Raw genomic sequence first — 27190 nt, 5'->3', positions numbered from 1 at the left:
CATCACATGGACGGTTTGGATCAACCTACGATGTGGTTCGTACAGTTCTTTGTCCACGGCTACTTCAAATTTTTCTTCATTGTTGGGAATTAATCCCATTTTTCTAGCAATATTACCATTCAAAAAATTGTGAATACTGCCAGAGTCAATAAAAAATGCTACCCCCTTTTCGACCCAGTTTCCCTTGGACTCACATTGTCTGAGGATTTCTCGTACCCGAAATAGCATGAAAAGAAATTTCCTGTATTTCTTCTTCTCTCACTATCTCGTCTTCGGTAGCATCACCTTCCTCGCCATCCAGACAACACCCTTCAATGAGGAATAATTATTTAAACCGATGTCCAGGGCCGAATTTTTCATTACACTTAAAGCATAACCCCTTGGCCCGATTTCGCTTAGTTCGGCGGGTGACATCCGCTTTATATATAGACACACACACACACACACACACACGCTCTCTTCGTTTTGGATTTTGACAATTGATTTTGCATTCAAAATTGATTATTTGACTCAGTTAAATGCAACTTTGAGTCCAATAAAGCCAGTTCATTTTGGATTTTGAGCCCAATGAGCAATTTTGGACTCAAATAAATTCCCAAAATCCAAAACGGACAGGGCCTAAACAGTTTTGGATTCGTCATCGATCAAGATATGTTTGGCGAAAATCATGTGAAATGGGAACAGATATCCCCGAGAAGATGTCTACCTAGGCATGCATGACCTAGGGATGAAAATAATAAGCACACACAAAATAAGTGAAATAAGTGTCTCCTAAGTATAACTAGGTTATGAGTGTCATGCCTAATTGGTGTCTAAGTTCTGGTGGACGAACACATGCATGCTATAGCTAAAGGTATAAGGTCTGTACATGAAAGTAAGAAAATACAACAAAACACACAACACGACTCGATGCCATACACGACACAACACAACAAACCCTAGACTCTAATGTGAAGTTTGACTCGGACCAGGATGGCCATCCCGACTGCTCTACGTATCCCGACCTCGGGAAGAATCTGAGTCAACGTAGTTCGGTGACCTATTCTAAACTACAATGCCTAACCATCTAGGACCGCTATCCTAGACTCAATCAACTAGACTCGACTAGTTTTTAAAGCTTCTTGTGCGATTGCTTAAATTCACGTGAATTATAACTTTTAGGACTCCCTATATGCCCTAACTAATGTAAGTTAGCCCTAAACTAATGCAGGTGGGCCCTACATCCTATGTGCAACTTGGCTGTATGTCCTAAGGAAAACAATGGGCTAACTAAGTGCATCCTAATCTAGCAATCAGCTCAACTAAGTATCTAACCGACCACGACTCGAGGCCTCCTAACTCTAGGGATACTCACACGACAAGACACTATAGACACCCTCATTTTGCTACACTTTAACCAACAATAACTTAATATATTGATCCATGAAATTTCACTGGTAAAATATGCATCCTCACATTCCCTGAAAACCAAAATGATAAAGAGATGTACCTGGTAAAATGATTAGACCCGAAAAATTGAAAATATTTCATGATTCGTGACTTTAGAGTGTTAAATCTATGTAAGAGTCCCTCTATCACGGATTTATATGTTTTAGGGCATTAATATCTCGATCATCAATCGGGACAAAATAAGCTAGGGTCACTTCACAGCTCGGACCCTGATTCCATTCTGAAACCCGATTTCCGTAAATCGTCTGATCGAGGGTTGATTTTTAACCTGGGTGTCTTTCTTTACCAATGATTTGTGATCATTTAGGCAAAATAATATCAATCAAGGTTAATCTCAAATCTGGATTAAACATTGGGTTACTTAACTAAGCAAACAAATTAGTAAAAAGTCACGGATCCAGGCGGGATAAGCGAGATCCGTCGAAATCATCCCATTAAATCATTGATAACAGAACTTTTTGATTCTCAATCATTGTCAATATCATGGTTTAATAGTTCTAACTGTTGACCCAAAGTTGATCGAATCAGTTGGTTCGTTTAGATCGCCAATTTGCTCGATCTTTGAAAAAACGATCTTCAGGCGGGGATCGGGGGCCCTCATTGGTCAAAAATTTTAAAATCAGTATTTCTATGGCAATATTGGGCTTAAAAGAAAAAGGAAAAATCAACGATTCCAACGGCGAAAGAATTATCGAAATCGGACTTCAAAATCTCCTGAAAACCGCGTTTTTCGATTTTCACATTCAAAATATTTGAAAAATCTCACAAAGATTCTAGAAGATTTGGAGGCATCATCTCATCCATTATTTTGATCCCCTAAGGATTGCAATTGATCTCAACCACCCAATCTTAGTCCATATCTTTGCAAAGATTTCAGGATATTTGGAGACCCCATCTCGCCGGTTCTTTCGATCACATGGAGATTGCAGTTAATCGCAGCAGTCCAAATCGTTGCCATTCTCTACAAAGGCAACCAAATTGGACATTTCCCTTGTCTTGAAATTTGCTTCCAAATCCACAAAGATTCCAAGGACAAGTGGCGTCATCCTGGACCTTGAATTATTCCTAAATCTTTAGTGCTTGATCCTGACCGCATAAGTGCTTGCCATTTGAACATGGCCATGGCTAAAATGGAAGCTGCTAAAGAGGAAGAAGAATATCCTAGAATAATACAATCCTGGCCATCATTTTTCATTCCTTTTTCCATCACTCAATCTCCACCCCTATACCTTTAGGCTCCTAAGAAGGCAACCTAGCTCACCCTTCACCTATAAATACCCATGCTCTCTTCTTCTCTGTAGACAATTCAATACTCCAAGAGAGCCCACACTACAAAAATCTCATCTCTCTCCCTCTCTAAAAATCCGTCCACCCTAGATCTCTCTCTCTCTCTCAATTTGGCCAAAACATCTTATCGGCCTAATTTTCACATCAATTAGGAATCATTTTGGGAATCATCATCAAAAGGAATCATCGTCTCCAAGGGCATTCAATCAAGGAACGATCGTCATCAAGATTTCGAAGAGGTAGGCCAATGGTTTCTTTCAATTTTTTCTAAAAATAATATAAAAGGAGAGGGACAAGCAAATTCTCTTATCTATCACAGAATATCGAATTTGCTAGAGTTTACAAATTTGGATTTCCAAATTTGGAAAGTCTCTAAATTCGAAGTTCTTAGGATAGCAGGTCTTGAATTGAAGTTGGAAAATTTCCAATGGAAGGAACGAAAATTAGAAAATTGTGACGCTAAAGTTCTAATTGAAGGATCAAATAATGAATGCTTTTCTAATTGGATTCGAAATACGAGAGCTTCCTGAGAGATTAGCATGATTCAAAATGATACTTTCTTTTTTGTTTGGATGCCCGATACCCAAGCCCCATGCAAAACCCTTTTCTTTTAAAACCCGTGGATCCATGTACCTGAACATCCTAATCCAATAGCATGACCCACTTGACCGAACCCAATAATCAGCCTCCACACCCCCATCCCATGTACATGTGCCAGACCATGGCCCCTTCCCCCTTTAACCTACCCAAACCTATTACCACTAATCCAATTCTTAAAAGTCAACTTTAATCCTTTGCCTAAACTCTCACTACAAGAAAAGTGACATTCACCGATGGTCATGACCGTCGGTGTATATGCCACTGCATGTCGGTGTAACTTACACCGACACTTTTAGTGAACGTCACTGATACTACCGTGCCTAAAGGTATTTGCCGACGTTTATTTCAAAGCGTCAGTGTAAGCATTTATACCGGGGTTTATGAACATTGTTAAAGGCATTGTTTGTCAGTATCGAAGAGTTGACAAGTAAATCAATTGAAGTCATTATTGAAATTACCTCCTCTTTCCAATACACTGCGTTGCTTTTTGTCCCACCGGTGTGTTTTATCATTTGTAAGGCACGGTTCGCTTTGTTTTGAATGCAAATGTCCTAAATCATGACATCCAAAAAATATTCAATTTCATTCTTTTGTACGTAGAAGAACCCAAAATTTATTTAACATTAAATCGTACCTTCGATGCTCGTGTACTCCAGTGGTCACACAAAAATCGGTAGTGCGACTCAGTAATTCTATCTAGTGGCGGCGGAAGATCCTCGTCAAAATAGCTTGTCTTCAGGGTACACCTCCATTCCCGCCACTTCCTTCCGATGTTTGCAATAACCCAACCCATATGGCTATCACCAAAAGCCCATTTTTCCTACATTACATGTAAAAAAAAGACCGGAATATAATATAATTGGCAATTTGATGATGAAGAAACAAAGACAAATGTTTGTCATTTTAGTATACCATAACAATATCCCATGCGTCATCTTTATTTTGCTTCGGCATCTTCCTTCAGTCAAGATAAGTAAGCGGTAACTTATCACCCATTCTCGCTACAGTCCCAAGGAAATTCGCTAATTTGCAAGCTTTTGGACAGTCAGGCTGCCCAAGCTCATTAAATTCCACAATTTTTTTCTCTTTAGAACCCCACGTATCTTTGCAATGTGTGGCCCCTCGAGTCCTCTTCGATGAGGAGGGGAGGAAATGGGAAGACGAATGGAGATCCTGTGAAGGTGGGATAAGCTCATGTGCATCTGAATGTGGGCTCGCCTCCTGCGTCTCTGAATGTGTGATCGGCTCTTGCCACTCTGAAGGTAGGAGTGTCTCATCTGCCATGTAAGATGGGAGCGTCTCAACTGCCATGCAAGGTGCGTGAGGCTCTGTCCTCTGGGCGGGGGAGTGTATATGTCTCCTCATAGAGGGTGGCTGTGAGTTATGGGAGGTGGGGATATTCTTCCTCTTTGCCATGACTGAATGATAAAGATATGACCTGTAATATAAAAAAAGGGAGATCTACATCAGTGATTAATAAAACATATGCACTTAGCTGCATGTTTAAAAAGTGGTAAAAGTTCAACCCAAATTCCCAAAAATCGACCCCTAGGTAGAACAATTGATTTGGTGTTCCAACAAAATTATTATGCTGTTTTGTTATAATCTGTTTCTGTTCTTGCAGGTTCATACGTGAGTCACGAGAAAAACCATTTTGTCTATTTCTATTTGGATCAAAAGGCGATCTTGTAATTAAATGAAATGGGAAGAATTAACCTAAGCCTAAATGAAAACCCAAACCCTGACAAGAACTATGACATGAATCGTAATTAAATGAAAACCAACTAAGCTTTGTTTATGGAGATATTATATGATGGAGGGCCGTATGAACTATTACTAGAATTGTAATTAAATGACTACCAACTAAGTTGAGATTGTAGGTTCAATCCCATCTTGCTAACAAAAAAAAACACACAAAAATCATCAGCTTAAAGGCATCTTAAAGGGCATTTTTCATCATGCCTCATCAAAGGAGTCTAACCCTTCTACCAAAATAAAACCAAGTTCAAAGCATGCCGTAAGATGATTATTTCCCTTGGTGGTTTTCGCAAAAGAAGTCTTCAACTCAGCTTTATTTGATCTATTTAAAATGTAGTTTTCATCAATTTCAAATATATATAGACATTCAAAAGTTGGATCTCATTCTCCCACCGAACCGTTCAGAACCACCACATTCCCCCTAACTGAGCTTACTAATCCAGAGAATTCAGAACTTAAAATAAAAAATTAAACTTTGAAAACTCCAAATCAAAGTAGTAGAACCCTAGAGGAAGACAGAGTTCAGAAGCAGAACATAATGAAAAAAAAGGGAGCATTTCATCATAATAAATTGAAATTTTCAAGTCAATCTCGCATAAAGCCCTAAATACCTACAAAACTCACCACCGCAAAATGGAAACCTTCAGTTCTTGTCAAGGATCCTGTCAAATGTCGAACTGCCGTGGAAACTATGAACGAAGATAGTCCTTTTCTCTTAACGAAGAAGAAAGAGAGAAATCAATAGCATGGAAAAAAACAGAAAAAAGGATGGGAAATATGAAACCCAAAAAAGATAAAATGAGTGCATGGGAAAAATATTCAGTTGGTAGTTATGAATTAAGGCCATGTTTGGATTGCGGGGATTTTATGGAAAAAATTGGAAAGGAAAATATTTCTAAAATTTCTTATTTACGAAAAAGATAACTTGAACCAACCCTAACCAATTTTACTTAGAGGAACATTAAATTTAAGATAATATTTCTCTAAATTAACCATAATCATATCATTTCCCCCTAAATTGGAAAGATGATAGAGACTTGAGTTGTGGTAGAATTGCAAATGGTTTACTTTTAGGCCCCGTTTGGATTGTAAGAAAAACATCTCCGAAGAAAAAATAAAATAAAATATTCAATTAAAATGCAATAAACTCCAGATTTTTTCTGCTGAATTATTGTGAATCATTCAAAACAGAAAGGAAAAGCAATTAACAGAGAAAACTTCAAAATCTATAAGGTCATGTTTTGCACGTTGACTGAATTCCTTCTCTTCTGAGACTCAAAAAGAGGGGAAAGTCCCAAAACATATCTTCCTATCATAGCTTGAATTTCTTCTTCCATGACAATGATAAAAAACAGCAAGAAAACAAAAGAGATTTCAAGAAAATAATATAAAACATAGAAGAAGAAAAATACAAAGGAGGAAAACCCTAGGCAATCTAAGAGGACAAAAATGGCGTTGATCTGTTAAGAAAAACCCTAAATGGCACAGAGAAAGGAAGAGATGCATTTACCTGAGCGAAAATCTGGACAAAACAAAATCAAAGCCAGACCCAAATCCACACCGAACAAAGCTGAAGAGAAATCTCAAAACCAAAAAACCCAAACCAAAGTAAATCAAAGAAAAGAGAGAGAGAGAGAGAGAGAGAGAGAGGCGGCAAGCAGAAAAGGGTAGCGGGAAGTGGATGTTTTTCACGTTTCAAGTCTTTTGACCTGTATATGTGTCACCCACGGTCCCAAAATAACGTTGCTGGTTATTTTAATCTGCCACGCTCATGACCGTGGGTGAATCCCATCCACTTATTACCAACGTCTAACTTAACAAACGTCGGTGTATGTATAATATTAGTGGCACTCTTCTTGAACGCAGCTAGTTGAATGTTGGTGAAGGATGTTTTTCTTGTAGTGTCTTAAGCCTATGTTACAAGCCCCCTCAGGCCCCAATCCATTGGTACTAGCACCCAAACCCATATGGTTTTCGTTCTTATATACTGTGTGCATTTTTTAATGCCATGGATTGTATATCAACAAACCCATGTGAGTTCCAACCTCTACCAGAACCGGTTCTCATTCTAACTAAATTAGCCACACCTAAGACTCCATTCACTATATGTGTTGAGTACATCAATGCACATCCATGCAATGCACACCATACTTATGTGTGTACTGTGCATATACATGGATGATGAAACACATGTGCTCTACCGGCTCAACCTTGGCTGATGTAAGCATGGCACATGGCGTGAGGTGGGGTGGACATACCATGGATATGGTGGCCATGGGATGATAGGGTATATGATCGAACTAGTAGCTTTCTGGGTGTTGAAATAATGAAGAGGGTGCATGTGTTGTTGGGTTATGAGTGGGAGGCATGATTGGCTTAGGCATGAGATGGCTTTTACATGTAGATGTAGAGCTTAGGCATGGATGTTGTATATGGTAGTCTTGGGCACGAAGGCTAGGTGTTTGGGGAATAGATTGGGCTAAGGTTGGTCCTGTTTGGTTTGGGTTGAGCCGAATTGGGTCTAGGTTGGGCAAGGCCAAGTCCAGTTGGGTTGGATAGGATTGAGTCAAGTCAGGTTGGGTTGGACCCATGTTAGCTTGGGCTGGATCGGGGTAAATCCGGGTTGGCTCGGGTTAGTTCGGGTTGAGGGTGCATGTGTTTCATCTCAACACCTACATATCTACCTAATCACCATCCAGCCCGTGCTCATCAGCCATGCACGAGTCCCCATTAGATCAGCGTGCAACCAATATTCTCAACCCATATTTAACTAATGCACACACCCAACTCTCATACCCTTTAAGCTCATACTAGCCCTTCATCCTAATCTCTCATCTGTTGATCAAATTGATTACATCTACCCCCCATAACACCATATAGCATAAAGTTATCTGGCCATGTCTCCCCCAAAGCCCAGTTTTGCCCGTACCCATCTATGACATGACGAGCCCAACGTCTTACCATGCCATGTCTAGCCAAACCACACCCTAGGCCTGTTCCGCCGAGACCCACCCTACCCTTGAACCAAACCTAACCTAGCAGACCTCACCCAAACCCAAACCGAGTTGGTTCAACCTCACTCGGTTTACTTAAACTGAGCTACTACACCCACCTAATCGGACCAACCCGGTCCAATCCGACGTAATCCGGTCTAACTCGGACTCAACCTTGTTCAACCCGGTTCAGTCAACTCGAGCCAACCCAAACCACAACCCGAGTCAGCTCAAGTCAAATCGACTCGACCCAAGTCAACTCAATCCAACCCAACTCCCACCTAAACCAAGTTGACTCACCCCTACAAGCCAAACTAAGTCTCACCGAGTCACATCCCTACAAGCTAAACCGAGTAGCAACCGTGTTGTACCCTCCCGTTACCCTAACCGAGTTACATCTTATTTTAATTCAACCAAGCTACACCCTCAATCCCAAATCCAATTTGAAGTTCCAAAATCCAGATGTCCAATTCCAAGATCCAAGCCCGAGTTTCCAATCCAAGTTCTCATTTCATTCTCAAACCCAATAGAACTATGTGTGGCTTGATCCCCACCATGAGGTACGTAGGCAACTTGGCACTCCCAAGTTCAGTCGCACATTTCCGCACCTTCCCGCACCCTTCTCCATCATGCTCGTTCCCCTACACCCTTCCTCATCTCTTTCATTCCCCTTTTCACTCTTTCCTTTTACCTAAACCTTTTTGCATGCTAGATGTTTCTTGTTATATTCTAGTCGCATGAGTAATTGCATGTTTAGAATTCTTTGTTTGATCATTGTTCTCATCCTATGCTAAAAATAATATGTTGCTTGCTTGTTATGCTTAGAATTCGCATGCTAGGTTATTTGTTTCTGTTAGAATAATTGTTTGTATGCTTAGTTATTTGTGTTGTTGAAACTCTAAAAGAAATCAAAATTTTAAAAGAACCTAAGAACTCACATCATTGGAAAATCACTACTCCAAAATCTTAAATTCCAAGAACATAAATACCTTAGGTTCTAAAACTTAGAAATTTCATTCTAGGTTTCACAATAGAACTTTTAGAGCCCCAAACTTCACAAGAATACTAAAAATGCAACTTAGGTTCATTGCATTAGATCTAGGTTCATATAGCGTAGGTCACTTCACCTCAAATCAATTAATCAAATTCAACTGAAATTAAATCTCATCAATCTCAAAACAATCACATAGGCACATAGGCATGTAGTTGCATGTAGGATGCACTCCTGGCCCGCATGAGTCTAAACTGTGAACGGCTAAACAATTAGAATGCACTTAGGTTAATAAAATTCACATTCCCCCCTTAGTTAAACCTAAATAATTAAAGCTTTTAAAAGTTAGGCAAGGTTGGTGTTCTACACTTCGTGCGGTACACCTTCTGACCTCATAACCAGGTAACTTACCCAGAACTCAAAACGTAGATCAAATTAACAGAGTTAATCATGGGTCCTAGATCCATAATCTAGGTGACGACTCTGGTCCGTTGCTTCTTTCGTGAAGTTATGACTTTTATCCTAAATTTATGGAAAAAGCAACCATATTCAAATCCAATGGACAAAGGCGCTATCATCATCATCGCAACACACACCCTCGTGGGCAACCCCCTCGGGACGGGATCCACAGACACACAAAGCATCAACCTATCTAGGACATACTCCTAACTCTAAGACACCCCAAACATCTAGGACAGACTCCTAACTCTAGGGGAAGATCTTTTCAAAAACCAGTGTAAAATATTTGTTTGAAGAATTTTTATGTTTTTGAATGATTTGAACATATTTTTCTGAAAGGTTTGACTGGACCTGAGAAAAGGATCCCAAGCTGCCTATGTACCCCGTGAGAGGAGATCAAGTCAATGTAGTTCGGTACAAATTTTCCTAATGACTCATGACTTTTTAGATTTTTAATTTTTCAGATATTTTTCAAATATTTTTGTTATTTTTTACTAAAGATGACAGATTCCTATTATCATAAGGGTAGGACAGACTTCTAATATCCCACAAAGGTTGGACAGCATCCTATACTTTGCGGAGAATTTGACAGAATCAAGACTTTGCAAAGGTTGGATAGAATCCTATGCCTTGCAAGGATTGGACAGAATCCTATGCCTTGCAAGGATTGGACAGAATCACATGACTTGATGAAAGGTTGGACAGAATCCTAGCTCCCTATGAGGGTAGGACAGAATCCTGAAAGACCGACTCTCTAACTAAGAACAGGCTCCTATGCTAATGGACAGATTCCTAAACTAGTAAACCTAAGAGGGTGTGTTAACTAGACAAAACATGTTTTCTAGAAGAAGAAGAAACCACTATTACTAATGAGACAATGCATGTCTCTTATGGAGGGTTCCAAGTATCCTTATCATCGCCCTTGTAATGATAGATTATGGGTTAGGCAAATAAAAGACTAAGTTAGTCTTCTAATGAGGTGCAGCTTATGAGACTTGAGGTAGTCTTCTATGGGTTGACTCACTAATGAGATAAACCTGTCTCCAAAGGGTTTGGCTTTTTCTACATGAGACATAGCCTGTCTCCTAAAAGGGTGGGCTCAAGATGACTCTTTCATTGCCCTTGCAATGAGGGAGTTAAAAAAATCTAATAGCTTAAGGTAAGCATATCTAAGACTGGGCAAGTCTTTTAAGCAAAAGAGGGGAGTGCTACTTGGACTGAGCAAGTCCCATAATGATGGGCTTGGGCTAGCGCCTTCATTGCCCCTGCAATGAAAGATCTATGGTTTAAGGGTGTCTAAAAGACTAGGCAAGTCTCTATAGAGAAAAGAAGAAAGAAGGGGGTACTACCGAGACTAAGTAAGTCCCCCTAAAGGATGGGCTTGGGCTATCGCCTTCATCGCCCTTTGCAATGAAGGAAGGATTCTATGGTTTAAACATGTCCAAAAGACTTAACAAGTCTAATAAATGAGAGAGGGGAGACCTACTCGGACTAAACAAGTCCCCTAAGGATGGGCTTGGGCTAACGCCTTCATCGCCCACTAGGCTTAGCATGAATCAAGCATCAAAAGCACGCATTTGCATTCTACATGGAAGCTGAGAATTTATATTTAAAATTACACTCTCCAAATGGAAAAACTAGCCAAAGTGATACTCATAAAAGTTGTAGGGGACACATCATGGAACATTTGATTAGTTATTCACTTTGGGTGGTTCCCGCTAGAAGTGGCTGGAAAATCATCAACTTTGGGCTGATTTATGCAGTTTTATTTTTCAAAAGTTCTGATTTAGTTTTGCAAAATAGAGGATGAAAAATACATTTTCAAGAAAAGTGTTTGTAGACACCCCATTTTGACCGAACCCTAATAGCGTCATTAGGATAGAAACCCTATCAAACTAGTGTTTTAGCGTCCCTAATTTGTTTCTAGAGTAGGTTAGGGTCTCATTTAAGTCCCCATTAAATTTCATTTGAATCCGTCGTAATTTGCTTGGTAAATGGATGAATTTTGTAGTGTAGGGTAGTGTAGGATTAAGGGTGGCGATTTAGCCAGAAAAGGGGGTGCGCTTGAACCTGAAAAGCCAGTTCAAATTTACTGCAATGGGCTGTCCGGAAGGATATGCGGGTGTGCAGATTAATGTGTAACATAATTATGGGGTGCATTATCCGGCAGCAGGGCAGTTTGGTAAATAGGGAAGATTCTTTTCTTCTTTTTCAAGTCACAATTAGGCCTAATCATCAGCTAATGATGTTTAAGGCTAGGATTAGTTGGGAAAGAATATTAGGAAGCTTCCTTGGAAGCTTCTTAGGAGGTTTAAAGGCTTTTGATCTCAGCCCTTTATTCATAAAGGCAATTTGAATGGCTGAGATCAAAAGAGAGAGAGAAGATATTTCTCACAAATTCCCCCCCCCCTTTTCTACCCGAGTCACCCCATATGAGATAAAGAGTAGTTGTAAATGCACTTGGAGGGGGGTGTGCTGGGAATAAGAGGGGTCGAATATTTCATTTCTTGTGGGTTAAAAACCTAATGGTTAGGGTTTTTGGAGGAGGGTTTTCATTTGTTGCAAGAAAATAGAGAGAGAGAGAGAGAGAGAGATATAAAGAGGGTTTGGGGTTTCTCTTCTCCAATCATCACCACCATTTCTTCATCTTCTCCGGTGGCCATCACCGGAATCCGGCCACCATATCCCATTCTCCGGTCAATCCTTCCACCACCAAACCCAATCCCTCCATCTCCAACCTCTACCTTCATTGAAACCCCCATCTCTACCTCCTTCTACCTTTGGCCATCCCCTTCGATGCAGCCACCACCTTCTCCAATTACCACCACCTCCACCACCATCACCGTCTCTTTCTTTCCTCTAACCCACCTTCTTTAATGCCCTAACCCATCTCCTTAACCTAAGTCCTAATTCACCCAAACCCATCTCAGCCATTACAAAACCTAACCCCTTCCACCTTCTCTGGTCAATTCCGGCCCAAACTCCGGAGATTTGCCATTGACTTCAACCACCGGCCACCTCTTCTTCTCCCCCACACCCACATCTCCCCATCAAACCTTCTCCTAACAGCCTCCATTGATTCCGGCGGGAATCCCACCGGAATCCGACCGTGATCATCTCCGTTCATCTCAACAAACCCCATCCTCTCCTTTGCCTACTACCATCTCCTTCACATTTCATCTATACTTGAAACCATCTTCCATTTTTGACCCCTTTTTCCAGCATCCGAGCACCATCACTCCCAATCGCCCATCAAAACCTTCTTTTTCGTCTCCTTCTTCAAGCCCATCTCTATCTCAGCCACCATCCTCAACCTCCAGCCGCCTACCATCTTCTTCTCTTCTTGTCTTCACCAAATCCCTCTTCATTTAAAACCCTCAGCCATCATCACCATTTATACCCAAACCCATTTTTATTTTGTCACCTATCAGCAGCTATTGAAGTTGTAATCCCTTCTCCCATCTCTCAAACCTTTAAAGTTCTCCAACATTTCCTCTTTAGCTCCGACAAAGGTCAAGTTTTCCGATCAAGACATTTTAGCAAAAATCTGATCGTTCTTAGATCAGATTCAATCATTGAGTCACTATTTTCGTCTAGTGATCTATTCCATTTATTCATCTTCATATTGCTGGTCACTGCAAGTTGAACTTTATTCTCATCCAGAAATAGCAGAGAAAGAGGAGTTCTTAGTAGAAAATCAATGGAGAAAAGGTCCGAAATCTGAAAAAAATTTTATCCCTATTACAAATTCCAGGTAATTCTTTCTTTCTTTCGTTCAGATTTTGTTTAAAATACTGATCAATATGTTTAATGCATGTTTCTTTTCTAATTGAGTGTTTAATATTTTTTGTTTTATTGAGTTTGAAATTTAAAGAATTGGATCATGTTTTTGGTTTGAAACACCTTGCTGATTAAGAATAGTTGAAAAGGATATTAGTGCAATAATATCAAATAGATGCATAAGCTTGACTTGTTTCTTCCATCTTTGCTGATTACTTTGGAAATTTCTGGACATTTGCTCCGACCTTGATTAGTGAAGAAACTAAGTAGTGATAATATCATTTCCCTAAAAAAATTCAGCAGTACATGTTCTTTGCATGACCTTGTTTTTGTGTTTTCTTCCTTATGAGCTTGTGAGAATCTTCCAGGAAAACTATAATTGCATTTGATAGTCTTTTGAATATCGTAACACAGAATGTCATGATGTTAATCCCAAAACATGGTGGAGTAGGCAAGGTTAATTTGGCTTCAGTATGATCTTAGTTTCGAGTTATATATTGTGTTGTAGGTTCGGTTTTTCATTCTAGTTTCACTTCAGTTTTGAGGTTCTTTGAGTGTATTTGAATGGTGTATGTGCATTTGAACAGCATGATGGTGAGGTTCGGGTTTTGGATTTTGCTATTTTGTATCTTTGGTCCATGATGTGTTCACTCTAACAGAGTAGAATTAAGATTGGACGCTTAGTATCATTTCTTCTATCACTTGGGGGCTAAATGAATAAAGCAGGGTTATCCCATGTCAGATGATGATATGCCTGAATTGTCCCTTTTCCTTTTTATTTGCTTTATGGGAGTTTTTGAAGAACTAGGGCAACAATTGACAACTCATTAGAAATGATACCAGTGCAAGCAATATATTTTCAGATTATTTGACACTCGAATCAATAGGGTAAGACAAGAGCAGAATAGTGACCATGATAGTGCCTTATGGGCTCTTTAGAATAGGCATTGGTATGTTCTATCAGTTACACCAATTTAGTTTTTCTACTCTGAGCTGAGGGGTTTCTCTTCTAGTTTTACTGGAAAAATTCGTAAGTTGTGTTAATCTTTTTATAATCATTTTGATAGAAGAGATCGGCTGAGTTTGATGCCTCATCAAAATAGTATTGCTCGTGTGTGTATTCCTTCCTCTCATTTCCTAGAGATTAGTTAAGTCTTTTAGATGTCATATCCTCTTATCATTGCAAGGGTATGATGGCGATAGCTAGAGCCACCCCTTTTAGGAGACAAGTTTTGTCTCATTTAGATGGTTTACCCTCTTAGAAGGCTTGCCCAGCTTCATGTTAGAATACTTTCTTTTTTTAGTTAAAGTCTAGCTTGGTCTTTTAGATAGTTAGCCCTTTTCATCATTGCAAGGGCGATGAAGGCGCTAACCCAAGCCCATCCTTAGGGGACTGCTTAGTCCAAGTAGCACTCCCCTCTTTTGTTTAGTAGACTTTCTTAGTCTTTTAGACACCATTAGAAAGAATTTCTTCCTTCATTGCATGGGCAATGAAAGAGTCATCTAGACTCTCATTAGGAGACATCATTTGTCTCATTAGGCAGTTCTCCTTTGGAGACAAGCCTTATCATTTAGATCCCATCTCTTAAAGAGTCTGCTTTAGTAGAGAGTTTACGTATAGGAGATATGCCTTGCCTAATTAATAGAACCTCTCCTACTTGTACCCTAACTTGTACCCCTATTAACGGAAGACCAACTCGGTCTGTTAGTTTCCTTTATTCATTTTTATCATTGCAAGGGCAATGATAAGGTTACTTGGAGCCCCTATAGGAGACATGTTTTGTCTCATTTGTTTAGTTGCCATCTTTAGTGTTTGAGTCTTTGACTAGTTCGCCCTTACTTTGGTAGCGTTATTAGAAAGTCCCTCACCCATTTGTATTCCGTCTCTAGTGTTATTAGTTATGAGTTTTTAGAGACTAACTCAGTCTTATTAGAGCTTACCTGCTTGGGATCTTAGATCGTTTTTGTTTTTCTTGGGGCACTTGTTTACTTGTGGTTTATTCGTGTCTTTGGCACTCGTTGCTTATTCGGGGTTTCCCCTTTTGCTTTAGGGCTTTGCCCTAGTTTGTGGTTATGCTTGCGTGTTCCCTTTAAGGGTGAAAACATCTAAAGGTCCTAAAACATTGAAGAATTTTAACATTGGAATATTTAAAAACTTAAAAGCATTTGAAAACATAAAAAACCGTAAAAAATCCAAAGTGTTGAGTTTTAGGAGTGCAGTTAGGAGAGTTCGTTTGAACTACGTTGGCTTGATCCTCTTCCACGAGGTACATAGTGCAGCTTGGGATCTTTATCCCAAGTCCAGCCAAACTTTGTAAATAAATCATTTGAATTCTTTAAAAAGCACAAAGATCTTTAAAACCTTGTTTTCAAAAAGATCTTCCTATAGAATTAGGAGTTTGTCCTAGATAGGGAGTTTTAGAGTTAGGAGTTTGTCTTTGATGTGCTATGTGTTTTATTTGTGTTTGTGTTAGAGTTAGGAGTTTGTTACGCCTCTGTCTGATTAGTTGGCGATTCACATCGCCGACTGATGACTAGGTCTAGGATGCGTTAGTGATCCCATTATTTTCCTTAGGACACACAGCCTAATTACACATAGGTTGTAGGAACCACCTGCATTAGCTTAGGGCTAACCTACATTTAGTTAGGGCATATAGGGTGTCCTAAAAATCCACAATCCACTGGAATTTAAATAATCGCACAAGAAGCTTTAATAACCAGTCCGGTCTTTTAGGTCGAGTCTATGATAGATGTCTAGATGTCTTAGGCATCATAGCTTAGAATAGGTGCGAAGAACTACGTTGATTTGATTCTCGTGGATGCAGGGAGACGTAAGCAACTTTGGATGAATACCAGACCATCCAAAGAATCGGGCGAAATCGTTTAGAGTTTAAGATTTGTTGTGTTGCGTCATGTGTGGTATCGAGTCATATTGTATGTTTTGTTGTGTTTTCTTACTTTCATGTACAGATCTTATATCTTTAGCTGTAGCATGCATGTGTTTGCCCACTAGAACTTAGACACCAGTTAGGCATGTCACTCATAACCTATCTGTGATTAGGCGACACTTCTTCCATTTATTTTGTGCATGCTTATTATTTTATCCTCGGGTCATGCATGTTTAGGTAGACGTCCACTCGGGGATATTTGTTCCTATTCTACATGATTTTCGCCCAAAACTCTTCAAGGTTAATAATAAATGGCATAAGAGACCAAGTGCTTGCACTCGGACGAATTGGGGGTGCTCTTCGGAGCTTCTCCATTCGTAATCAGGCACGAGCTCATATATATTTCTGCTTATCCATGGTATACAGAGCATATTTGATTTTGGGGTTCCATGGCCTATCCATGGATGGCGACTCTGAGTTTGTTTTAGGTACTTCTTGGTTTGAGGATTTATCCTTGGATTAAGAGGTATCTCATTTATCACCACCCGTGCTATGCTATGAGGGTTGCAACCGTTTCAAGAGTTTCTTCGTAGAGCTCTCCTTCACACGTGGATGATCCAGAGGCCGCTGGGGGCTCGTCCCCCACCTCTCTCTCGGATCGGGGTCCACAGTGTTCAACTACAAAGTTTTAGGAAATTGATCAAATAAACTTTTGTCCATCGACAAGTTTGGCTGGATGTTGCCGGAAGTGGTCAGAAAATGACCATCTCCGAGCAAATTCAAATCCAAAAATGTAGTGTTTTTGGCTGACATCTTAAAAGTAGCACAACTTTTTCATTTTTCATCGTTACGAGGTCAGTAAGATGCTAAATCGACGATCTCAGAAAGATCTACAACTTCAGTGTGTATCACGTTCGTTAGATCTAATCGTATTTTAGTGAAAATAGAAAAAAAAATCTGGACAACATTTAATTCAACACAATTTCATGACATTTCTCATCAAAACCCTTGATCTATCAAGATTTCACTAGATATTCACATCACACATATATTAACACATAAATTTTTGAATTCCAAAGCCTAATACATCAGATCTAAAGATTTTCACAAAAACCATCTAAGAATTCACCATTTTAACCCTAATTTTTAGCTGAAATTTTAAAATTGGCATAACTTCTTTGTTTCTTAGCCAATTTTGGGCCATTATACGCCAAATCAAAGATCTCAACGAGCTCTACACCTCCATGCGAGAAAGTTTCATGAATTCCAACCGAAAATTGATGAAAATGATAAAAATGAACCTGGACAACACTTTATTTTGCCATTTTCACATCGAAATTTAACTAGAACTCAAAATCTAAGGTGATTTGCTTTAGATAGTTATATGATACCTATTTTTAAACATATTTTGGTAGATTTTAGGCTCAGGTTGCTAGATCTAATCATTTTTAAGCATTTTCCACTTCGATTTCCCATTATAGGTTAGATTTTCAAAGAAAACTCAAAATCTACTAACCTTGTGCTCTTCTCTTGGATCTCTCCTTGAAATCTATTTCTCATCCTTCTTTCTCTCTCTAGATCTCCTTTCTCTAGAATTCTCTCTCTAGATCTCCTTTCTCTCTCTAGAATTCTCTCTTTCTCTCTCTAGAAAGCTCACTCTCTCTAGAATCTTCTCTCTCTAGAAAGTTCTCTCTCTAAAATTAGATTAAGAACCCTAATTTTTTTCAAATGAGAGCCCAAATGCTCTGTATATAGAGTTTTTCCTTAATTTTTGTCCCCCATAGGACAACCTATTTTCAAAAATTTTGCTTTGGTTTTTGTTACAAAATGGTGGTCTAAAGAGAAAAATTTAAGTAAAAAATTAACATAATTTTATCCCCTTCTATTACCCTAAGACACCCATCCTATGTGTTTTATATTTGATTTTGCTGAAAATGAGTGGTCTCGGGAAGAAATTAGGTCAAAAATTAGGGTGGAATAATTCACCCCCTTTAAAGGTAGCTTACATCCTAAGCTAAGTTTTCTTAGTGTAATTAACTAAATCACCCCCCTTTTCACTCTAATATAAAAGCTGGTTAAGTTAATGACTAATACACTCCCCTATTTACACTATCATTCTAACTCGACTCGTCTTATTAGGAATCTTTGCTCGAATTTTGATGAAATTTTGAAATGACCTAGCCGGGACCATAACCTACCATAGGGTGGAATTTGGGACCCTAATTGACTGATTTGGCAGATTTTTTATTTACACGAGGAGATTTAGAGCCCAGTCAAAATGGGGTATCTACAGTTACGTATCTATTTGTTAGTTGGACTCCATGTGATAAGTATTGTGGATTGGTTTCATTGACTAACATCTTATGTTGGCCCTAGTTTTTAGGAGTGAAGGCTTATTAATTGTAAACGTTTCCACTATCAGAATCAATGAAGAAAATTGTTTCAGAAATTTTGTCTAGTGCACAAAGGAGGATCGATCCTTCCCTCGAAGTGGATCAAAGAGGTTGATCTTCCCTCTAGGAAGATCAAAACCGTTGCGGACAGATTTGGGTTCGTAACCAGTGGTATCAGAGCCGTCGATCTTGCGCTATGGCTACACCTTCAGAGTATTGGAAATCCATACGTGGAGATCTTCAAAAGATCAAAGCACTCGTTTTGAAAATGATGGAAGGACATCGACAGTTTGTAGATGACTTGAACAAAATCGGCACGACGATTGAAAATGCATGCACGATGAAAAGAAAACGACGAAACAGAAAAAGAGGAGAAAAGAAGAAGAGAGAAAAAAATTAGCCATAAGAAAAGGCGAAAAAACCGTGAAAGAAAGTTTGTACCAGAAGAGTCTACAGCCATCGGAAAAAATCCCACCCATGGCCATTCGTTCGCCAACGTCTAAATCACTCCAGAAAGACACAACAAAGTAGATTTGATGAATGCCACGATGAGATCGTTTTAAAAATGGAGGTGTCTCAACCATTGATGATTACATACCGCAAGGCAAAGAAAAGAAGAAAAGCCAGGAGACGGAAAAAGATTTTTAGAAAGAGCGCAAGATATGATTCATCTCCAACGAGCCAGCGTTTAATCTTCAACCTTGAGGACACGGTTGATTTCAAGAGGGATGGAATGTTACGTATCTATTAGGAGAAATAAATTAGTCATTTTTTATCTGGCAGGATTTTCGCAATTTGGTAGGAATAGAGTTATTTGTTAGTAGGACTCTATGTGACAAGCATTGTGGATAAGTTCGATTGACTTACATCCTATGTTGGCCCTAGTTTTCTGAAGTGAAGGCTTATTAATTGTAAACGTTTCCATTATCAGAATCATTGAAGAAAATTGTTTCAGAAATTGTGTCTAGTGCACAAAGGAGGATCGATCATTCCCTTGAAGTGGATCAAAGAGGCTGATCTTCCCTCTAAGAAGATCAAAACCGTTGGGGACAGATTTGGGTTCGTAACAAGTGGTATCAAAGCCGTCGATCTTGCGCTATGGCTACACCTTCAGAGTTTTGGGAATCCATACGTGGAGATCTTCAGAAGATCAAAGCACTCGTTTTGGAAATGATGGAAGGACATCGACGGTTTGTAGACGGCTTGAACAAAATCGGGACAATGATCGAAAAGGCGTTCACAATGAAAAGAAAATGGCAAAATAGAAAAAAGAGGAGAAAAGAAGAAGGAAGAAAAGAATCAACTAGAAGAAAGGGCGAAAAAACCGCAAAAGAAATTTTGTAGCCTAAGAGTCTACTGCTATCTGAAAAATTCCCACCAATGGCCATTCGTTCGCCAACGTCTAAATCATTCCAGAAAGACACAACGAAGTAGTTTTGATGAATGTCACGATGAGATCATTTTAAAAATGGGGTTGTCTCAACCATTGATGATGACATACCGTAAGGCAAAAAAAGAAGAAGAAAGGCGGGAGAGGGAAAAAGATTTTTGGAAAGAGCATAAGTTATGATTCATCACCAACGGGCCAGCATTTAATCTTCAAATTTGAGGACAAGGTTGGTTTCAAGAGGGGTGGAATGTTACGTATCTGTTAGGAGAAATAAATTAGTTATTTTTCATCTGGCAGGATATTCTCAGTTTGGTAGGACAAGAGTTATTTGTTAGTAGGACTCTATGTGATAAGCATTGTGGATAAGTTTCATTGACTTATTTCCTATGCTAGCCCTAGTTTTTAGGAGTGAAGGCTTATTAATTGTAAACGTTTCCATTATCAGAATCAATGAAGAAAATTGTTTCAGAAATTGTGTCTAGTGCACAAAGGATGATCGATCATTCCCTCGAAGTGGATCAAAGAGGCTGATCTTACCTCTAAGAAGATCAAAACCGTTGCGGATAGATTTGGGTTCGTAACAAGTGGTATCAGAGCCGTTGATCTTGCGCCATGGCTACACCTTCGAAGTTTTGGGAATCCATACGCGGAGATCTTCAAAAGATCAAAGCACTCATTTTGAAAATGATGGAAGGACATCGACGGTTTGTAGACGGCTTGAACAAAATTGTGACAACTATCGAAAAGGCATGCACGATGAAAAGAAAATGGAAAAACAGAAAAAGAGGAGAAAAGAAGGGAGAAAAGAATCATCCAGAAGAAAAGGCGAAAAAGCCACGAAAGAAATTTTGTAGCCGAAGAGTCTACCGCTATCGGAAAAAATCCCACCACCCATGGCCATTCGTTCGCCAACGTCTAAATCATTCCAGAAAGACATAACGAAGTAGCTTTGATGAATGCCACGATGAGATCATTTTAAAAATGGGGTTGTCTCAACCATTGATGATGACATACTGCAAGGCAAAAAGAAAAGAAGAAAAGGCGGGAGACGGAAAAAGATTTTCAGAAAGAGCGCAAGTTATGATTCATCACCCACGGGCCAGCGTTTAATCTTCAAATTTCAGGACAAGGTTGATTTCAAGAGGGGCGGAATGTTATGTATCTATTAGGAGAAATAAATTAGTTATTTTATATCTTGCAGGATATTCTCAGTTTGGTAGGATAAGAGTTATTTGTTAGTAGGACTCTATGTGATAAGCATTGTGGATAAGTTTCATTGACATACATCCTATGTTGGACCTAGTTTTTAGGAGTGAAGGCTTATTAATTGTAAACGTTTCCATTATCATAATCAATGAAGAAAATTGTTTCAGAAATTGTGTCTGGTGCACAAAGGAGGATCGATCCTTCCCTCGAAGTGGATCGAAAAGGCTGATCTTCCCTCTAAGAAGATCAGTTTTAGTCCGTATTGATCAATGCCTCATATCTCAGACATCGTGCAAGCTCCAATCCATACAAAAGACGTGGGTGACAACTCTAACCTTTCCTAAAGTTCTTGAGGCTAGTCAATCAAGGAGTGTGAAGTGTAATTTGTTACACATTGAGATGTACCTACTCAAGATTGCATAAAAGAACAGGATGATGCTAATCACGTGGACGTGACAAGCCATCCTGATTTCTTAAGATTCTTATTCATATGTCACGATTTAAAGGCTAAGATGAGTCACATAACCCACGTTGAGTTTATAATATCCTACATAGTTTAATTATATGATACTTAGTTCAAAGTTTCTTTAAGCTTTCTACAATTACACCACTATATGTGTTTCGTACCATACATGCAATAGACCATTATCTAGGAGTAAAGGATTTGATCTCTAGTACTATTACAGTGAGAGAAGCGAATTTTCTAGGAGACCGATGTTCCTTCAATAACCCTTCACTTTTAGAAAGTTAATAGTTTGATGATTGGCATGCTTATCGATTGCTATGATTGATCCAAACGATTGGGACATTGTAGGGAAAGCATCTAGACTAATATAAAATGAAATGCATGATCGACAAAGATTCTATGATATTATATCCTAACCTTCGTAGACCTGATTGTTAGTTAGTGTTCTCGATTATAATCAACGGTCATGGAAAGTAGTAATGGTTCTTATGCGTTGGTAATGTCAAGTATTGAATTAGAGATTTACAAACCGATTTCTAATATAAACATATTTATCTTGAAAGTTAGAGTTTTTGAAATATCTATTTAGTCAATAAATTGATAATTTTGTGCCAGGGTGAATATTGGGGCTTTGACCGACTAGCTCGTGTGAGATTAGACTTTATCTAGTTTAAGGGTTGAGATATTGTCGTGCTGCTATATGTGACTAATCTAAACTTCTAAAGAAGTAAAATAATTCCTACAAACAAAGAAATCAATCTTGAAGTGCATACAAGCATCTAGCCTCTTGGGTTAGGTTAATGCGTAATTAGTTAAGGTTTAGGGTTAGGGGAAGAACCAAGAGGGGAATAGTGAAATGAGATGAGAGAGAGAGAGAGAGTCAATTTGAGACATCACTCCTTCCAAATGATGGAAAATAATTTTCATCAAGAATTTTATATGATAAAAATAGCCTTCACATTCTTTTAGTTACAATTTGAAGGATATTTCGTATATCAGCAACCTTTAATACGTTCCAAGGCGCACCAATTGATTTTGTGGCTATTTTTGAGGACCTTAGAATATCAATCTAAATTTGATATGATAGATCCAACTATTGTGCCTAGGGGTGCAAGTTTGGCCTTGTGATCCCAGATCCGCCCTAGCCCGCCCTAGGTGGGCTTGGGTTCACTTTTGTCGGCCCGACCCAGAGTCGAGTCGGACTTAGGGTTGATACCTCGGGCCAGCCCGACCATGTTTACACTATATGCAATATTTTGATATTTACACCAATCCATCTTGTCTTTTAGTACTTGCAAAACTTATTACATTTTCCAAAATGCTCTTACAAGCCAATTAAAGAAGAAAATATAGCTTGATTTGTGCCGTTATAAAAACTTGGTTGTGCTAGCCAATTACGTGAAAAGCCATTTCGCAGCAGGCTTTTGCAAGCGAGAACAACCACATAGGTTGATTTTTTAGTAGATTGTCTTACTCATTTAATTCACATGATGTGGTAGATTATGGTTGTTCTCACTTCTCACATACAAAAGCCATCCACGAGCGAACTTGGCTAGAAAGTCCTCTAAAAGACTGAAACTATGTTGAATAGATATATACTCACTAGGGTCAATCAGGGTCAGTTCGGCCCAGCCTGGCCCGATCAGGGCGGACCAGGGTTGGGCTGAGCCCGGCAAGGCGAGCTTGGGTTGTGGTTTCTTAGGCTTTGACTCAGGGTTAGGGCGGGTCAGGCTCAGATAATGTGATCTAGAGTTAGGCTAGGGTTTTGAAAAGCTTGTCCCAACCCGACCTTGTTGCAACCCTAATTGTGCCGAATTATTGTCAAATTAAGTTTGGATACTTAAGATCCATTGGACTATCTAGGTCCACCGACATATCTACTAAATATTTAAAAATGGTATCTTTAAATATAATGGCAACGCACGCCAATATCTTTGGAGGATATTATTTGGCTGTCATATTTATTAGTGCCACTGCTTTCGCTCTCATTCATGTATGTGTCGTCAATTTCAAAGTATTTTTTCCTATAAAACAAGGCCACTTACCCCACCTCTACCTAAGCCTCTTCTACTTTCCTTGGATAGTCGTCATAACAAGGATCCAAACCAAGTCATTCTTGGTACTCCTTACCAAAGTCATTCTTGGTGTATCACCATCAAAGTCATGGAAGATAAGAAGCTATGGCAAGGCCTTTCCATGAGAGGTTTTTGTAATGATCCAACTCAAGTGGTACTCCTTACCAATGGACAAAATGGAATGGGTGATATAGGAAAAGAAAACATGGGATATTGCAAGCAAGCCTGATTTCAGGTGATCTCCTTCCACGCTTGGTTGTCTCAGTATGGCAGCCGGATCAAGTTGGAGGTAATAGCCTAACTTTCATCCATGATGTGTGTGTATGCACACATGTATGTGTCTTATTCTATGCCTGTGTGTGTATCTGTCTACTTGCGTACATAAGTTCATCAACAGATGTTATCTATAAGTATAATTTGTAAAATAAACTTCACTTAGGCCATTTTCACTCTAGATTGTGACAATCGATTGAGAGCCCCAAATAAATTATTGGACTCAAAATTAAACATAATTTTGAGTCCAATAATTTATTTGGGGCTCTCAATCGGTTGGGATACTCTCAAACGAGGGCCTTAGCCTTAATAAAGCACGATTTAGCCAAAAAATAGATATTAAAAAAATACTCCCAATAAATATTTATTTATGTCAGCATGCATTAGACGTTGAACTTATTTTTTTCAGTATGCCATTCGGGTAAATCTAAAAGGTTGATGTTTTTAGTCCGTAGACTGTGTTGTTGCATTCCTATGACATTTTAATATTTTTTAAAATAATATTATAGATATGTGCCAGATGTCCAAGAGAAGAGAAACATAAACAGCGAGTCCAATTGTCCCATTTATTTTCTCTTGATTTTTCACTAAATGATCAAAATACACCTATTTTAGAGGCTAATTTTCAAATCAATGTCATAAGTTACAAAGAGATCTATAACTACAGGAATGCAAGCATCCGCCATAGCATTATCCCCCAATCAATATATCCAAAGTGGGGATTTTCATATTTTGAAGAGGTTTTCATATTCCCCACTCCCACCCTCTTAAGTCTCTCCCTCTCCATCCATCTCTCATAAGTGGCCCTAATAATATTCCATGGAATAATTTTTCATGGTTGCTAAACATGCCATACATCCAATTATAAAGCTAATAGAAGCTTATATCAAAATAATTTTAATAAAATAAGTAATAATAAGGATCATACCTTAATCTTGAATGGCGTACACATTCCCAGCATAATAGCCTTATCCATATGTGACTATGGCAACATATCCATATCTACTACAGTCCTCTCGAAACATGCAACAATGTATCAAAATATCACAGCTTCCAGTCTCCTGGGAATAAAGTAATTAAGCAACACTATTTAATGTTGCTTTAAATGAGAGGGTAAGTCATTATAGCAATCCAAAAACAGGCCTCCAGGTTCATGATCTACTCAATCTCCAAGTTCATTATCTCCTCTCTGATTTTCTCTTTTCCTACAAAATTAAAAAAAAAAATCACCATGAAATATTCTACACTTACTTCGAAAATACCAATCTGCAACAATTATCTAACATATTTTGGTGTTTCTTTCTAAACCCACTTCCTATCTTTTGTCAAAATATGAAACATTGAATCAGATCAAAGCTTTGGAGAAGAAAGAAGTCACTTACCTGATTGTGAACTAGCTTTTCACCTTCCTACTATTTTCTTCCATGGAAACACTTTAGTTTTATAGCAATAGACCTTATCTTATCTCTTGCGTGTGTTATATGCAGTGTACAACCTTTTGCTTTACCATTGCCCAATGAAAGTCAACACTTTCTCTCCACTCCCATGTGTTGTGTTCAGCTTCCCACGTGCACCTACCACGTGAAAACTGAAAAATTATTATCAGATAAATGGGTCTCCTCCCCCATGTGGATAGCAATCCGGGTTTTGTTTTATCCTTGGATAGATTTTTTATTCTCCACTCATGTCAAGAGCAGTCCAAATAGGTAAGAGTATTCTACAAGTGAGATTTAATATGGTTAAGGCCTTATATATATATATATATATATATATATATATATATATATATATATATATGAGGAAAAGGAGTGTGCGGTCGAGCGCACCTAAGCTTAGGTGCGGTCGAGGGCCCAAACACATGGGTCCCACATTTTTTGTGTTGATCAAAACCATTCATTTGCAAGGCCCCATCATAGATAGGGTGTGTACAAAAAATCAAGTCCATTGGATCATCCTAACCCCTCCAAAAGTGGAGGGCGAAAATGGGCAGATTTGTGGCAAACGGTGTCTGTCCATTTTTACCTCCACAAATGGATAGGTTAGGATGATCCTATGGAGCTGATTTTTTGTACATACCCCATCTATGTAAGGGTCTTTCAAATGAATGCTTTGGATCATCCTAACAAAGTGGGCCCACATGAGTTTGGGGCCCTCGGCCGCACCTAAGCTTGGTGCGGTCGACTGCACAATCTTATTCCTATATATATATATATATATATATATATAGAGAGAGAGAGAGAGAGAGAAAGAGAGAGAGAGAGAAAAGTGAGTCTAGTCTGTCGACTAGAAAACAATCTCTAGTCCTCCCATATTATAAGCCGTTGGATCGTAAGTGAATGATCCAAGACGTACCTTATTTTAAAACATTCTAGCGCTAAAAGCATTCCAGCGCTAAAAATACCCTCGTACATTCCAGCGGTAAAAAAACCCCAAAACCCATTTCAGTGGTAAAAAAAAAGAAATCTAGGGTTTATTCTTGGGTTTTTGCTTCTCTCCCTCGTTCCTCATTCGTGTTTGAAGATCAAAACAGGTACTTTCTCTCTAACTCTCTCCTCTTTCAAGATCTTTTTCAGATTTCTTCATTTTTTTCCTTTTGAAGCAGATTTCTCTCAGATTGAATCAGATTTCTTCATTTTTTTTTACTTTTCTCATACAAAGTGAAAGATTTGTAGCTTTTTTTGGTTCGAAAGCTAGGTTTTTTTTTTTTTTTTGGTTCGAAACCCTAGTTTTTTTTTTCAATCCATGGATTTCAAGATGGGTTTCTATGTTGTTTAGAAACTAGGGTTTTGTAGCTGCTATTTTGGGATATGCTAGATGGTTTTTTTTCCCACCAATCTCCCAGGAAGTTTTTTGTTCCACAAAAATCCCAAGAACCAAAAAAATTCCGGGAACCAAACGGAGATTTGGAATCAATTGACTGACACCATGAGTCGACACCAAGGGAGAGAGAATCAAAGCTTTCAAACATACATATTCATTCATTATTCAAAAAGATTAAGAAACCAATTTATACTTTGAAAGCTGAAAGGACTTAGTGAAATACTCAAGAGGGGGGGTGAATTGAATTTAACTCAATATTAGGCCTTTTGAAAATTATCTATAAACCCTAATTGGAATTTTTCTTCACTTAATTAAATATTTGGTTAGTGCAAATATAATTGAAAGAACAAAGTGAAATGCCA

The 27190-nt window shown here is 38.7% G+C and overlaps 1 protein-coding gene across 2 annotated transcripts in view; it reads right to left on the bottom strand.

Annotated features, from left to right (window-relative positions):
* The window catches only part of LOC143856403 (uncharacterized), a 30589-nt gene extending 5061 nt beyond the window's left edge, over positions 1 to 25528 (bottom strand). The window contains exons 1-6 of one of the 2 annotated variants that reach the window (XR_013238189.1): positions 25391 to 25528; positions 24937 to 25213; positions 5719 to 5808; positions 4249 to 4774; positions 3971 to 4156; positions 3795 to 3887 (exon numbers count right to left, since the gene is read on the bottom strand). Coding sequence is in view for 1 of the 2 variants with exons in the window: in XM_077366602.1 (XP_077222717.1) it covers positions 3795 to 3887; positions 3971 to 4156; positions 4249 to 4290 (321 nt within the window). In the remaining variant the exon portion in view is untranslated. The remainder of the gene's footprint in view (positions 1 to 3794; positions 3888 to 3970; positions 4157 to 4248; positions 4775 to 5718; positions 5809 to 24936; positions 25214 to 25390) is intronic. The other variant, XM_077366602.1, reaches the window with a different exon arrangement.
* Positions 25529 to 27190: the final 1662 nt, after the last annotated feature.

The sequence above is a fragment of the Tasmannia lanceolata genome, unplaced genomic scaffold (assembly GCF_043159265.1).
Source record: "Tasmannia lanceolata isolate RefF3 unplaced genomic scaffold, GAP_Taslan_0.1 ptg000023l, whole genome shotgun sequence".
Classification (NCBI taxonomy): Eukaryota; Viridiplantae; Streptophyta; class Magnoliopsida; order Canellales; family Winteraceae; genus Tasmannia; species Tasmannia lanceolata.
The sequence above is the reverse complement of the archived record's forward strand: the minus strand, read 5'-3'. Positions and strand labels throughout refer to the sequence as shown.